The sequence below is a fragment of the Opisthocomus hoazin genome, chromosome 2, assembly GCF_030867145.1.
Source record: "Opisthocomus hoazin isolate bOpiHoa1 chromosome 2, bOpiHoa1.hap1, whole genome shotgun sequence".
In the NCBI taxonomy this organism is placed as follows: Eukaryota; Metazoa; Chordata; class Aves; order Opisthocomiformes; family Opisthocomidae; genus Opisthocomus; species Opisthocomus hoazin.
Window position 1 is genome coordinate 32,779,288 of NC_134415.1, and position 15,774 is coordinate 32,795,061.

At 45.0% G+C, this 15,774-nt stretch overlaps 1 protein-coding gene across 3 annotated transcripts in view; it reads left to right on the forward strand.

Moving 5' to 3' along the window:
• Positions 1-461: 461 nt before the first annotated feature.
• The window catches only part of STUM (stum, mechanosensory transduction mediator homolog), a 48,279-nt gene continuing 32,966 nt past the window's right edge, over positions 462-15,774 (forward strand). For all 3 annotated transcript variants that reach the window (XR_012763093.1, XM_075413100.1, XM_075413099.1), the window contains exon 1: positions 462-712. Coding sequence is in view for 2 of the 3 variants with exons in the window: in XM_075413100.1 (XP_075269215.1) it covers positions 526-712 (187 nt within the window). In the remaining variant the exon portion in view is untranslated. The remainder of the gene's footprint in view (positions 713-15,774) is intronic.

Consider the following 15,774-nt stretch of genomic DNA (forward strand, 5'->3'; position numbering starts at 1 on the left):
GAAACGGCTTCCCCCCCCCACCCCAAAGGCTAAGCCCGAACCGCTCCTCGCCCTCCCCTCGCAACAGCCCGGCGAGGGGTGCCCTCCCGGGGCGCGGCCCGGCTCCGGCCTCCCCCGCCGGCTTCGGACGGGTGGGCCGAGCTGGGCGCCGGCGCCCGGGCCGGGGCGGGGAGCGGGCCGCGTGAGGGGCCGGGCGCGCGGGCAGCCCCGACGGCGGGAGCGCGAGGCGGCGCGGCCGCTGGCTCGGACCGCTCCAGGCGCGCGGGGGCACCCCTAGCCGAGGCCGCTGGTGACCGGCGCGGGGCCGGGCTGCGGCGGGAGGCGCCGACCCCGCAGCCCGAGGCAGCACCGGCGGGGGCTGCGCGAAGCCCGGCAGCGGCGGGGCGGGAGGCCGCGAGGGGCGGGGTCCGCGCGGGGGGCGCCCAGGCGCGCGCGCGGAGGCGGGGCCGCGCGGCGGCGGCGGGAGCGCGCGGCGGCGGGAGCTGGGAGCCCGCCGGGGCACCGCCACCCTCGGCCGCGCCGGCCATGGATCCCTTCCCCAAAGACGGCGAGAGCGCGGCGGCGGCGGAGCCCAGCCGGGGCGCTGCCCCCTCCAGCGGGGTGGTGGTGCAGGTCCGGGAGAAGAAGGGCCCCCTGCGCGCCGCCATCCCCTACATGCCGTTCCCCGTCGCTGTCATCTGCCTCTTCCTCAACACCTTCGTGCCCGGGCTGGGTAAGGAGCTCCGCAGCCCCGGGACCGGCGGGAGGGAGGGAGGGAGGCAGCCGGGCAGGGGGTTCCGAGCGCGGGGCAGGCGCGCCCTCCCCACCTGCGGCTGCTTCCCCCCGGGCCGCCGCGCCTCCGTGCGGGGCCGCGCGGGGAACCGGACCCCGCCGCGGCAACTTTCCCCGACGGCGCGGCGGGGAGGGACGGAGGGAGGGAAGTTTGGCGGCGGGAGCGGGGAGCGGTGGCCGGCGGGGCCAACGGCCGCCGGTCCCTCGGGGCAGCGCCCGCCGGAGCCCGGGGCGAGGGGCTTCGCGGGGCCAGGCGGAGCCCAGTCTCCGGGGCCGCGCGTCCCCCCGCTCCCCGACCCCGCCGCTCTCCTCGGCGGGGCGCGGCTGGGAGCCCTGCGGTATGGGGGAAGGGCTCCGGCTGACGGGGCTCTGGCGAACCGGGATTTTAGTTAAGGGAGCGGGACGCGGAGTGACCGCGTCCCCCGCCCGCAAAGGCGAGCCGTCAGAGCCCGCCTTCCCCCGAGCTTCCCCAGGAGACCGCTGAAAGGGGCCGGTCCGACGTACCGCTGCTCTGAGGGACTGATGTCCGGAGAAACTGTTTCTGGATGCCAGGTCTCTAGTGAGCGACACAGGTAACGCGTCCCTAAGCTGCGGCTGGGATCTCTTCTACATTTCCCTTTCCTCCTTCTTAATTGGGAAATACTTGCTTACGGCAGCTGGAGCCTAGAGTTTGAACACTTTGAAGGCACCTGGAACACGAGGCTGAATACAAGTATTCCAGCTGCAAGCAAAACGGTCACGTTTGAAAAAAAAACCCAAACAAAACAAAAAACATGAGTCTGTACCTGCAGTCTCCTGTAGTCCATTCCTGGCCACCGTTTCTGCTACTGTGGCCACTACAGAAGCCTTTCTTGTGGTGTGGGAACATCCCCCGGCTTGCTCTGCTTTTAAAGAGCTACTGCCCTGCCCTCACCTGCCTCACATGTTTCAGGTGGCTTAATTCTTTCATGAAACTGAAATTCTTAAAGTTCTTCTGATTAAAGTATTGCTGAAGTCTGAGTGACATGCTGCATGCAGTGTGTACAAGCCATTGCTATTCCAGCGTGCTTGCTCTGAACCTACGGATGTATTCCAGAGGAAAATGTTCACCTTTTGAAATATCTCAGAAATCTCCTGTGGAAAGAATGGCATTGGTGTATGCGCTTCCAGATGTAATGCTGCGTGCTCAGGTGTGTTGTTTTCACAGTCCTTGTGTGCAGCCACCTGAAGAACCCCAAGTGATGAATCAAACAGAAACTCCAACTGAGTGCTTTCATGGGGTTTTAGGTTATTTTTATTTAGCATTTAATTTCCCACTATCTTCAGAGAGAGGTGTTCAAAGCCAGAGCTTTCAAAGTGAATGCAATTTTCCACTGACGTTGAAGACACTACATCTTCACTGTAGACATACAAGAAAAAAAACTGGCTTAACATACCCTTTTCCTCATTTGAATGATCTTATACTTCATAGCTTGCTGTTTTTCGCAGCACACTAGAAAACCCTCAGTGTTCTTCCATCATTCTAGGAGGGCAGATCCCCATAAGCCATCCTCATGCCAGAATCGGCTTGAGGTGTGGTTATCAGCCCAGAGCTCTTCTCTGGCTGCTGCTGCAGGGCTGCTGGAGGTAGCCAGCATTGTGCGTTCCCTCACGCGGAAGGCATCAGTAAAGAATGACAGCAGATAGCTCTTCCTTTCTAAAGGCAGGTGTGTGGGGCTCCCAGCCCCTGCTGGCTTGAAAGCTGGAGAGTTGAACATGGACTTTGCAGCCGTGTTGGCTGCATTATCACCGACTGGCTGGACCAGCCCAACGTGGTTTTAATTCTATTTTTGTTTTTTAACAGGCAGAGATTTTTTTCTAAACTTGTGTTCCACTTGATTTCAGCGGTACTTTCTGGCTGTCTGATACCACTGTTCCTCCTGACCTTCTGCTGCAAAAGTGACAAAACAAACAAACTGCAAATTAAAATAAATTCTTCCATGTGGTGTTCTCACAGACTGTCAAAAAGCCTTGTTTCGGAGATGCATCCCAAACTCCGTATGCAAAGCATAGCACTTAGTCCATACATAAATGAACCATTCTCTTAATGAAGCTGCTAATATTGTATGCATTTTGATAGAAAATTTACTCTGAGATAATACCTGACTAGAATATAGCTATTTACAATCTCAGCCATATCCTGTCGTATATCACACAGCCCACACACAAGGGAAAACAGGAGGAACACAAATCTACTGGCAGGAATAGTCAGGGTAAAAAGAGATCTTGTGTTATTGTCGCACTTCAGCCATCTCGATGAGCTGAGCAACACTTGTGAAATAAATAATATTTGCAGCGGTATAAAGTATTTACATCTAGGATGTCAGCTGGTTCCCAGTGAAGTAAATGGCAGAATTCCCATCAATTCCTGTAGTCCAGATTTATAACTTGCTAAAATGATGTTTCACAGGCTTGCTGTGTATTTTGCCTGCTTGGGTGGAGAGTGTGACTGTATTTAGGTGGTAATGGAAGTTCTCTATTCTTCATTCCCTGAATTCATTCCTCATCTGTTTTGCGTGTAGCTGTCATTCATGAGTGGACTCTGCAGTGCAATTGCAATAAAGGGTCAGAAGCCACCAGAATAGCCAAGAAAATAGGCAACACGGAATAAACCGAGTGTTCCACTACTTGGACACCAGTGCATTTGATGTGTTTGTTAGTGCCGAGTACCTCAAACCAGTGATATCCAAATAGAATTTGAGCTCCATTTGCAGGCTACCAAATACTTGGGCAGTCTCTCAGCATCTGAAAGCCTCTACTTTTTTTAGTTAAATTGTCTTTCCTATGTTATGGAAGTCATCTTTGAGGGTGAAATCTGAGAATTTTAAACATCCATTTTCTTTTTCCTTTGTGCTATTTTTATTTTGCAGTCATACTCTATTTGGACAGGAGAAGTAACACTTTCTCTTTGTTTGTAGTCAGTTGATTTTTTTCAGTTGGTTAATTTTCAGGGTTTTATGTAGTAACCCAGAACTTCAGTTTTTAAGATGCATTGTAAACTGAGTTTTAATTACTCTGCATGTATGTTACAAAAGATTCACAGGAAATTTTCATACCCAGGGGATATGTTAGCTTTTGCCTTGTGGAAACTTAAAATTCAGACCAAGTACAACCTAAGAAACTTGATTAGCCCATCTACTTGTAATCTGTTTTGCAGAACAGCCTTGAAATTGCACACTGCTTCCATTCACTGTGATAGACACAACCACTTGGAGATGTCCTGGATCAGAATTTTCCATGGTCTGATGCAGTCTTCCTCATCTGCAGCTGACAGAGCTGCTGGGCTGAGCTGTAACGAAGGTGTCCTTAGCTCAGGTTCATAAAAGGAGCAGATAGTATGAAAGAGAGAAGAGGGAGCTGGTGTTCTCAGCGAATGCTGTACCAGCGTTCCAGCTCTGCTGCAGAACTGTAGCTTCTGGAGCAGGCTCTGAGCCCTCGGGGCCAAATCATGCCGTGATGAGCTCTGGAGAATGGAAGACGATGACACCAGCAGAGATAAATGGTGGTGTATCCTCTCTTTTCCAGTTCCCGCAGGATTGAGCAGTGTGCACCTCCAGCCGGTACGTGCTGCAGATGGCAACTGAGAGAAGGGGCTGGCCATGCCCTTTAGCTGGCAGACTGTGTTCTCTTGGAGCTGCCGTGTGCCAGTCAGCGTGGGAGAAGATCTGGCTCCCTGTCATTCCCTGAGCTGATACATGGGAATCTTGCCCTCCTTTCTACCCATTTTTCCTTCTCTCGACATCACGTGTGTGGGAGGGGGGAAACGAAGGGGGGGGGAACTTGAGGGAAATGTGAGAAGGGAGCGGAGTTATCTTCAAGTATGAGGTATTCTCCAAGATTAATCCCTCCTGTCAGGAAGGGGGTGGACTTTTGGATCACAGCCTGAATTATGCATGTATACTATTTTTATGCAGGCAGTAATTGAAACACATAGCATAAAATTATGTTAGTGCGAGATAGGAGACCAGCCACCCATAAGCCATGAAATAGCCAGTGGAAGAGATCACGAGTGACAGCCTCTCACAGAAGCCCACTGAACTTTCTTATTGTGGCATACAGCTCTCCTATTGTTGGGTGTGTCAGCTCCATATCATGAGTCGTCTGCCATCTGTTTATTCTGCTTTAATCTTGATAAGAGTTCAAGGGCTAGACCTTCAGCTGTATAAATATGCCTTTAATGCTCAATTTATAGATGCCAAGCATCTGCAGAAGGCTCTCATTAGAAGCCATGGCTCTCTTCAAGAGAATGAGCTCTCCAGAGAGCTGAATAGAAGTACAGAACACAACACTCAAGGAAAGTTGCAGGGATGAGATCTGCATAAAATTATCAATACCCATTTTATTTTTGTTGCTGGAAGGGTAAATAGATGCCTCAAGCAAACATCCATCGCCTTCATTATTGAAAGAAAGAATTTCAAGGGAAAAAAAACATTTTCTTATCTACATTAGAACAAATATTGCAGAAAAGAAATTGGGGCTTTTGAATATCCATGCATTAAAATCTCAGACTTGCTTTGGCATTTATGATACTTTTTAATCATTTTTTTTCCTATGCACATGCAAATCAGTGAGTCTGGGTGATTTACAAGCTCATTTGTGGAAAACAAAGGTTTTTCAGGTGTTCGTATGAATTTGTGATTGTGAACTTTATTGCCAGGATTCTTTAGCTAACATTGCCTTTCAGCCTGTGATATATAGACCCTTGGTAGTCTGCAGAAACAAGCTATTTGTTCATGAGAGCAGAATTAAACAAAATAAACCAATTGTCACTACACTTCACTCTGTTGGGTTTTGTACTTTCCACTGAAAAGATCAAGAAATTCTTTACAGTAATTTCTTCATCTGCATGTGCAATGTGGAAAAGGAGACCTGCAATAAACACGTGCATCCCAGGTTACTGCTCCATTGCTGGTAGCAGCGGTATCAGCTGTGCTGTAGATATTCCTCATAGTGATGTAAAATTGGGCACAGGAACAACAATCTGCAGGTTTCTACTCTTGCAAGTCCTGTTCTTGTCAGTATGGAGAAGGCCACTGATTTCCTTTTTTTTTTTTTTAAACAGAGATTTGAGTGAGAAATAGAAGTGTCTTATGTAACTTACTTGGCTGATCATATTGAATAGTCGCTCAACTATCTTGCCAGCACAGGGTAGTCTGGAATATTTTTGTGCCATGAAGTGTCTGGACCATCTAGAATGACAAACAAGCTTGGAAAACTTGAAACCGGTTCACAGATAATTTGTGATTGGAATAAATGCCAAATTATTTCAAGTTTTTAGCTCCTTGTTTGAGACAACTCATGCCTATGTATCTGATCAGAAAAAACCCTTTATCTCTGCTGAGGGATCTGGCATGGCCCCTCGGTTTTAATCCAGAGCCCAAGGGCATGCCCTGCTATATTTTGGGAAGAAGGCTGCTTTCCGCTTTGTGGCTGCATTTTGTTAGCCCATACTTGCCTGAATACTTAACATATTATTCTTACTCTTTGCCATATTTTACACCGGATGCTTTCCTTGAGTTTCTCCGCTTAGCCATAGTGATCACATATGTACATGCCACACTTCTTACTCATCATCCTTCCGTGGCCCTTGCTTCACAAATGCAGTTATGGGTAAGCACACCAACACCTTGTCTTTGACTACAGTCTCTGTCACAGTTCAAATATTTAATACTGCTTATGCCCTTTGGTCAGTTTTTGCTCTTGCTCCTTGTAGTTGGTAAAAATCAGCTGTTGAGCTCTACTTGTGTTTGTAATGACTTCCTGGTTGACTTCACTGTCAAGCTGTGCACTAACCTAGTGCTGCTGCTGCTGCTTTTGAATTGCTGTCAGTGCCAGACCAACTCAAATGCAGACAAGTTTCTCTCCCCTCCCTCATGCCTTCTGTCTCCATCAAAATAGAAGACAAAAGAAATGGCCAGGGACGTTTTTTCACTGCTGTCTTTAAGCAGTTCTGTGGAGGTATTCATTACTTAATGAACACATAAGGAGACAGGGTTTGCTCAGCATTTTGCAGTCTCGTTTGTCATTTAATGCAATTTGGACAGATGTACTTGAAGATTAGGAGCGAAGGTGGGAGCAGACAGCAGAGAAGAGCTGTTAAATGGCCAAGTAAACCAACTGAATTTTAAGGAGTCTGGAAAGCTCTTCCAGGCGAAGGGTGTGACGTGGGGAAAATAGGAAAATAGAGAATCAAACCCAGAAGGAGAAAAGTACATTCGCAGAGATTTGGTGAGAAGGCCAAAGAACTGGAACTTCTTGCCGCAAGAAAGAAAAGGAGTGAGAGGATTTGAAGATGGAAGTAACTTGGGTGAGGAGAGTGCTTTTGACAGGTGAATTTTGGCTAGTCTGGATCACATGATGGAGGCCAATCTTTCTTCTGCTCTGGATCAGTGAGTGTCAGAGATTTACAAACTCTTGATAAAGCACCATTGCGTGTAGCAGTTTGCTGCCATTTTATCTGTTCCACCATGAAAAGAGCATTGAGAGTTTGTGGAGCCTCTCAGGATAGTCAAGGGAGGAGCGGGAAGCAGAAACCAGGTTCCTCAGGCTCTTTCTTACCCATCAAATCGTGTGCAGCACCCTGAACACAAACACACCTGTAGGTGGCAGCAGCTGGCATAAAGCACAAAGATGAATCTCAGAATCTCTGTACAATTTTGAATTCTGTGGAGAAACAAGTGATTGGAAGGTAAAGGTAAAATAGTCCTTAAGTTTGTAAAAAGGGACTGGCATTTGCAATTCATTTATGAGAACACTTGTTCAGAGGTAACCTGGAAAGGAAAAATGAGAAGAGCTTTCTTCTTGTTTTTTACAAGATACAAAGTCAGTCTGACATATAACATTCTTCTGTCTTTGGACTTGCCTTCATTTAGACCTTTACAACTTCAAAGAAAGATAGTTGCAGCACTACAGTGGGTGTATATGGACTTGGTTGTAGCACTGTGCAAAGGTGCTGGTCCATAAAGGTAGAACAGAATAGAATACTTCAGTTGGAAGGGACCTACAACAATCATCTAGTCCAACTGCCTGACCACTTCAGAGCTGACCAAAAGTTAAAGCATGTTCCCACACATCCTATCACTGGATCCCAGGAAGAAGAGATCAGCACCTCCCTCCTCACTTCCGTTCTTCAGGAAGCTGTAGGTCACCCCTCAGCCTCCTTTTCTCCAGATTAGACAAACCCAGAGTCCTCAGCCAATCCTCAGAGGACATGCCTTCCAGCCCATATCTGGAAGATGACAAACCGGTTTAGAGTGTTGTACCTATGTCCAGTACTTGGGATTTTACTAGTGTAAAGGTTCTGGCATCTGGCAAACCTTACTGGCAATTAAAAACATTAATCTGTGCGTCAGACACCTTCTGCTGGAAGTTTCTGCTCTAGCAGCACAGGAAGCAGAAGGGAATGCCCACCTCTGCTGCAGCTACTCCAGTTCACAGTCCAGTATCTTATCTGAAACTGCAGTTAGAGCTCATGTGCCTTTCAGATGCTAATCTCTGAACTGAAGCAGCTGTGATGTGATGCACTGTAAGAAAGCTGGTTTGGCAGCACTATTCCTTAGCAGAGAGCTGGAGCCACCATCACACAGGAACCTTAGACATCATTGAATACAAGTCAGACCCAGGACTGGACATCAGCACAGGCCTAGCCTCACATAACAAAGAAAAGTTTGTGTTGACTGAGCTTGTTTTAGAGATTCCAGCAATGTGAAAGCTGGGTTTTCCTAGTTCTGCTAAAGATCAGGAGCTTTTTCATTAAGTGAAGGAGGTAATCCCTCTTCCCAGGGTTTTTGAGCATTTATGTTAACGAAGAGCCCCAAAATGAAAATGTTCTAAGAGCTTGAGAAAAATCACATGCCATTCTACCTAGTTACATTTCACTTGTTGATTTCTGATGTTACAAGTTTCCTAGGTTTCGTTGTGTGTAGAGTCAAGAAAAAAAAAGTAGACGAAACTTGAATATTTGATTTAAAATACTCATTTCCACAGATTGTTTTCTCTCCATCTTACCACTTAGAAGCTGCTCTTACCCTCCTTCCACCAGCAATGTAGTCCTTTTATAACGGCAGTTCAAAGCTCAGTTTTTTCCATTCCAAGAGAGTTACAGGCCAAACAATTTCTAGCTACTTGACAGCCCCTCAGAAGGCCTAGCAATGTAATTCCAACTCTCACAATATTTGGTGTTTCCTTAGAACCTTGTCCCCTGAGGCTCTTGATTAGATGAGAATCTCTGCTTTCAAGAAAAGAAAAAATGTAACTCTCATGGCTTTGGAGCAGGATTTGAAGATAGGATCCTGTCTCAAAAAAACCTCACCACAAACGGGGGAGGATGGGGGAGAGAAAGAATGGATTACTTTTTTTTTTTAAATCTTGGTTTTGGAGAACCCGAGTTATGATTTTTCAGCATTGGAGGATGTCAATATTATACTGAGCTTTTAAGTAAAAGAAGTAGATAGATTGCTAACTAATTTACAACTTTGTCAGACCAGACAAAACCATGAACACTCATGTCTTTGAGTGTATGATCATGAAATATCCAGACTAGTTATAAATTAATGAGATTGTTGATGAAAGCTGATTGAAATACACAAACTTAAATTAAAAGTTCCAGTATAAGTATACACAAAGAATATGCCCAGAGTGGTTCATGGTTAAATCTTGCTAGAGGAAAGAGTGAATATGATCAGTAGAGGAATTCTTGGGAACATAATCACGTTCACTACAGGGATTTGATCTGTACTGCATTTCTAACTTCAGTAATAATACAAGGAACGGTGCAGGGGACTAAAGCTGCCATCTTTGGGGATATTAAACATATCACAGATAATTATCCAGCATCTCACCAGCTTGTCACAGGCTGAGCAGTCAGATTGCCACAAACATACCCACACAAAATTTACAAGTGCTCTAAGTTTGTGGACAATCATTTTGTTTCAGTTATAATACAAGCAAGTTTGTAAAGAATGCACAGGTTAAATGGTCAAATTAATCTTGAGATTGTATTGGAAAAGAGTTTAACCAAATAAAAATGTACAAACACCTTTTTAAAACCACATTCTTAGGTGTTATAAGTCCTTGAAGAACTGATATTTTAGTGGAAATTAGTAAACTAAATTATAATGAACCATTGTTACAAGTTGACTATGTTAAAAAGTTGAGTCATTTTACAAAGTATGGATATAGTATTTATAGGAAAATATTTTACCTGAAATAAACCAAGCCAAATGTTCGCATTGGTATAACGCTGTCCAGCTGAAACAGTTTTGCTGCTCTAGGTTTAAAATATGTATTTATTTGTATGCATATCTATTATATATGCCAATATGGTGATGCAAAATCTTGAGTTTGAATTATTTCTTCCTTATGTAGGTAGAAAACCATTTGTTATATCTGTTTTTTACATGCATTCATACAATAACGGATCCTAGATTTCATAAATGGGTTTTGTTAATTTGCTATTTTTAAAATTCTTGCAAGACCTCTTCTGTTTCCATGACAATTTGATTTCCATAAACATATTTTTTGTGTGTGAATATTGAACATTGTATTTGCTGTTCTGTGTTGGGGAAAGGAGATGGCAGCTTGACACCATGGAAATCACTATGCAGATAAGCCCGTGTAGTCAGACCCTCTTTATACTAAGAGAAAGTAAGCTCTTGGGTCAAAGTTTATGCATCTATATTTCCTGTAAATGAATTTATTCCCCCCCCCCCATGTCTTCTTGCAAACACTGTTTTGGAGTCAGGAAGCTTTAAGTTTTCTTCCCACTGAAAGTTGGTTCTAAGAATCTGAAGACTCTATTCTAGCTAAAAGTACAGCTGGATCTCCTTGGGTCTACATACGCAAAGCTGCTGTAAGGACATATGACTAACTGACCTGCAACCCACTCTGGAGTTTGTCCCAGTGGGATGGGTTCATAAAGGATTTAGGACTGTGAGAGAGGACTGGTTACAAACAGACATTTGTGAGGTGCAGCCAGAGGAAAATCCCTTTCTAGCTGTGGGGTCAGCATGGTTCCCCATTTCTTCTATCTTTGTGAAATTATTACAACAAATAAGACCTGCTTCTGTACTCATTTGCACCAGACTGGTTATTGATTAATCCGCTGAAAAAAGTAGGTACATTGGTTTTGATGTAGCTAAACAATTTAGCTAGCCCAATCCAGAGAATTAGCACTATCAAATTATCTCTTGATCTATTTCACTGTGAAAGCATTGCCAGATCTTCTTGTCTGTATTGCAAGGATGATGATGGTTTTTTGCTGCATGGCTGTGTTCTTTAGGTCTGCACCCAAACTGTTCAATGCCAGAGAAGGCTTAACAGGGGTTTTAGAAAACAAATACTATTTCTTTTTTTAAAAACAGTATTTTAGACTCAGCATCACGAGATTTTTTTCCCCTCCTACTGAAATTTCATTGTGGCTACTGAGAGCTGGTGGGATGGTTCCTTGTCTCATGTAAAAGAGAACAGAGCACAGGAACTACAATCATTGGCAATTGTGAGTGCAAAAATGCTCTCTTGTTCTCTCTTTTAAAAGCCAGAAGGTAATATTATACATTGACTTGCACCTGAGTGCTTATTTCTCTTAGTCCTCTGCTCCTCCCATGCATCCCACAAAACCAACATTGAAATGGATTCTCCTGGCACTCCTTTGAAGTTGACTCCCTGGGGAGATCTAACTTTAGTCGTATTTACATTGGTCAGCTGTACATAGTGACCCAATTTGTGTGCCTTGAGAGCTAGCCCCTTACATCCTCCACTGTCACAGAAGTCTGGTGTTCTTTCACACCCATGGTGCAGAGGTGTATATAGCTGTGTGTAGATAGCTGCACAAGTGCAAGGTAGAGCTTGAACCAAGCCGTGACTGTGGCTAGAAGAATGAAGAGGACTCTTTGTCCAGCCATCAGCTGTTCTATGTCACAAATCCGTCTTGATCCAAAGAAGTCCTTATGCACAAGGGTGCCAACGTGCAAATTCTCATTTCCAGAGTTAAACCTCAGTATTCCCAGTTTGGATGGTAGATTCAAGGCAACGTAGTTAAAAGTAGGACTTGTCTCTTTGTGCTGCGTGCAGCTGATGCTTAGAAGCAAGCTGTGGTGGAGCCAGGAGGGGAGTTTAGACCAAGCTTTAGTTCCCAGGAACTACTCTTGCTCAGCAGTTACACAGTGAATCCTTCTTTTACTGAAGCTGTGATGAATAAATGCTAACAGTCCACCCTTAGTATTATTGATACAAGGAATAAGAGATTTTTCTTAGGTCTGTTAGCTAAAATATGGTATACATGGTGCAACTAAGCCTGGCCCATGTGCATTTATGTTCTTTCAGTGCTCATTTACTCTGTGTGCTAAGGTAGAGCTAAAGAGAGAGGATTCCCACTTTCTAGTTGCTCCAAATCACACTGCTTGTAGCAACAAACAGTGATTTGAACCACCCAGAATGTTCCGACTTCAAGCTAAACTCACTTGTCAGAGCCGAGAATCCACAGCATGCAGACCAATGCAGTGCTGAGCCTCTAGAACCAGTTTGCCTCACCTGTGTTCACCATTTTTGCTTCTTGTAAGATTGGTCTGGCCCCTTGAGGTTGCTCCTGTGAATAAGTATAAGCAGACTAACACTCAAGTCCTGTTACGATACAGAAATACGAAGGAAGAGTTATGTCACACACTGAAACTGTTTGCAGCCTGAATGGAGAAGTCAGAGGAAATAACCTGCTGAAGACTGTCCAGGAAGTTGGTGGCAGAACCAAGAAGAGAATCCACATGGACTTCTTGCAATTCAGTGCCTCAAATCACACAGCCAATACTTTAGTTTCCATTAACCTCTTCCAAGGAAACTGTTTTTAATGAGCCACCTCCATCACTCTTGGACTTTGTCAGGAAGCAGGGTGTTGTCTGTGCCACACATTAGTGAAAGCACAATGAACAGGTAGGATGGACAAGGCAGTTTGTAGTTCAGATGTGCTGCTTACTCCCTCCTGGGATCTTATGATCTGCTTTATGCCTGTGAAAGCTACACACTGTCTTATACATACAAGGAGACTTCAGCATGTTCTAGTTAGTACATGGCAAAAAATCCTAAAACCAAAACCCAAAGCCAAGCAAGCACAGATGCACCCTAAAGTTGCCATCTGAAAGAACACTGATTTGTACTGTGCTTTGTAGTTTAGTATTAACAGATATTTGCAGTAAATAGACTCCACTGTATTCCTTCTTGTTTACACCACAATTGTGTGCAAAATGGGGCTTTACTGTCACCATAAAATGTACTATTTTAAATATTATTTATACAACTGTGTAGGTGACCGTGGCACTGTACAGACAACGGAAAAATAATGGGTCCTGTCCCAGAATGTTGTGATAGAAATGTAACCCCAAGAGTCAGATCAGTATTAAAAGAAATCTTAATAAAAACACACAATACAGTGTAATGAAAAGTATTTCCTTGAGTTGTATGTTTAAAGGCAGAGTTTTAAAGGCATGGTTGGGACTTGTTTCTTAGCAACAGGGCACATTGAGCCATGCAAACACTGTCATGCTGGAAAAAGATACCTTTAAGAAGAAAGGCAACATGAAAGGAGCTAGAAACATCAAATTTAGATGTCTTCCTGCTGTTGCAGGAGCATTTTGTCAGCATTGCAAAGCCTTCAGGCAATGACCAAAGTCATTTTGATAAACTGTAATGATCAGAACAAAGAACTTGTCTTTATTTCGCTTTCTCAACAGGGAGGAATGGCAAAAATAACATTAAAAAAATATGTGCATTGGTGTTCCAGGAATACCATAAACCATAGTTTAGGTCCAGTCTTCCCTCTGTATGCTTAATAACATTGCTGTATTCTACACTGAGGGCAGAGGAGTCCTGCAGAACAAAGTCCTTGCTCTGTTGTACCTCGTACTTTATGCAGTACTAGACCTTTCAGAGGAAGACCCGTAGTGAACAGAGTTGAGTGCAATAGCCTGCCTGGAGCAAAAGCTCCTCCTAAAGGACTTGATTAGCTAGCTGATACACCAAAGCAGGAGATAGTTTTTATCAGTATTATTTGGCCAAACATTCTTTTTATTGGACTTATTAGATGGGATTCATCTACCTGTGCATCCGAGTTGGTTGCCGTTACAATCTGTGGTGAGGAATTCGGCACTACCAGCGTGTGACTCATCTCTTCTCTAAAATAGCTTACGTGAATCACACCCTCTGGGGGCCTCCGTCTCTTCCCCCCACCCCCCCTCTGCTGCAAAGGGTAACTGGCTCACATCGACACGTCTCCCTTGCAGATGTCTGAAGTTAGGTCAGGTGAAAGCTACGCATTGACTAGTTTGCAGAATAAACCATTTACTTTAAGAGTTTCAAAATGCATCAGATGCATTGCCCACACATCTTTCTGGATCTTGTCTTGTAAGGACAAGAACTCCTAAGTAGGTCTGACCTCCGTGCTGTTTCCTAATGCATATACATCTACCATGTCTCATGTCATCTGTATATTTGTGAAGCTTAGACCTCCTAACTTTTCTCATGATTCCTTGTATAGAAACTTTCAATTTCTGTAATTACTGTCATTGCCCTTCCCTGTAGCTCTTTTCCAAAGGGTATGCGTATTGGGTGTTGGTGTCAGTTTTGGTAGCGGGGGGCTGCAGGGGAGGGGGGACACCTCTGTGAGAACAGCTGGAAGATACCTGCATGGAGAAGCCGTGCTGGAACAAGTGCTCCTGACAGGAACTGCAACTTGTGGAGAGCCTGTACTAGAGCAGATTTGTCCCTAAGGACAGCAGCCCATGGAGTGACCAACGCTAGACCAGGGGAAAAGCATCAGGAGGAAGGAGTGGCAGAGAGAAACTGCTGTGAACTGATCACACCCCCCTGTTCCCCATCCATCCTGCACTGCTCACAGTGGGGCAGCAGTAGAGGAATTGGGAATGAAAGAGGAAAGTTGAACCGGGGGGGCAGGAGGAAAATAAGGGGAGGAGATGGTGTTTTAATTTGTCTGTTGCTCACTATCCAAACCTATTTTAATTGGCAGTAAATTGGTTTTCCTCAAGTCTGGTCTGTTTTGCCTGACTATAATTGGTAAGTGATCTTGATGTCTTTATCTCAAACCACAAACTTTTTTATTTTCTCCCTCTGTCCAGTGGAGGGAGTGAGAGAGCAGCTGGGTGGGTGTCTGGCAGCCAGCCAAGGTCAACCCACCACAACATATCACTGTCTCTGTAATGCCATTAGAACTTCTTCCATAGCATCCCTCTAGTACAGTCTAAAATGTTGTTAGCTTTGCTGACTCTGGAACACTGGGAGGACGTGTTGTTGCTAAGCTGCGCATGGTGATATTTAGATCCCTTCATTGAAGGATGTGCTGGATGTTCACAATGTTTTCCGTTATGCATTATCTATAGTATAGAAGGTATGAGAGAGGTCCTTGCATGTTCCATATCAGTAGCATTGAGAGCTGTTACATTTAGTAATGGAGCTGACAGGTGAACTCCGATGAATCTCAGGAAGTGGCTACTGCCTCTCTTAACTTTGCCCCAGTCAAGCAGTATGATGCCTGGCAGGAATCTCTGGTTGTGATAACATAGAAAGGTTTCCCTTCTCGTTCATCTGACTTCTGGAGCATTGACAACTCCATCAGAAACTTGACTGTGGCAGCTTAAGCAGTTACAGCTGAAGTAATGGTGTCTATTCCATGCCCTGGAGATACCCCACCTCACATCAAGAGATGGCAGATGAAAACATCTATTAGTACCTCACTGCAAAGCCATGGTTAAAGTAAGCTGAATTTAAGCTTAGGAAAGCTTTGGTAAGACTTTGCACTGAATCTGCTGTGGCACAGATACACATTCCCTTCTGTTGACTCTGATATGGGCTTATAACCTATACTAAAAGGAGATTAATTGCCTAGCAGCTAGTCCTCTTCAGCCTGTAAGTCCTTGCATAGTTGCACAGCATAAGCATTTGATTGTATGATATTGGACCGGTTCTGCTCTCCTCAAGTTGTAA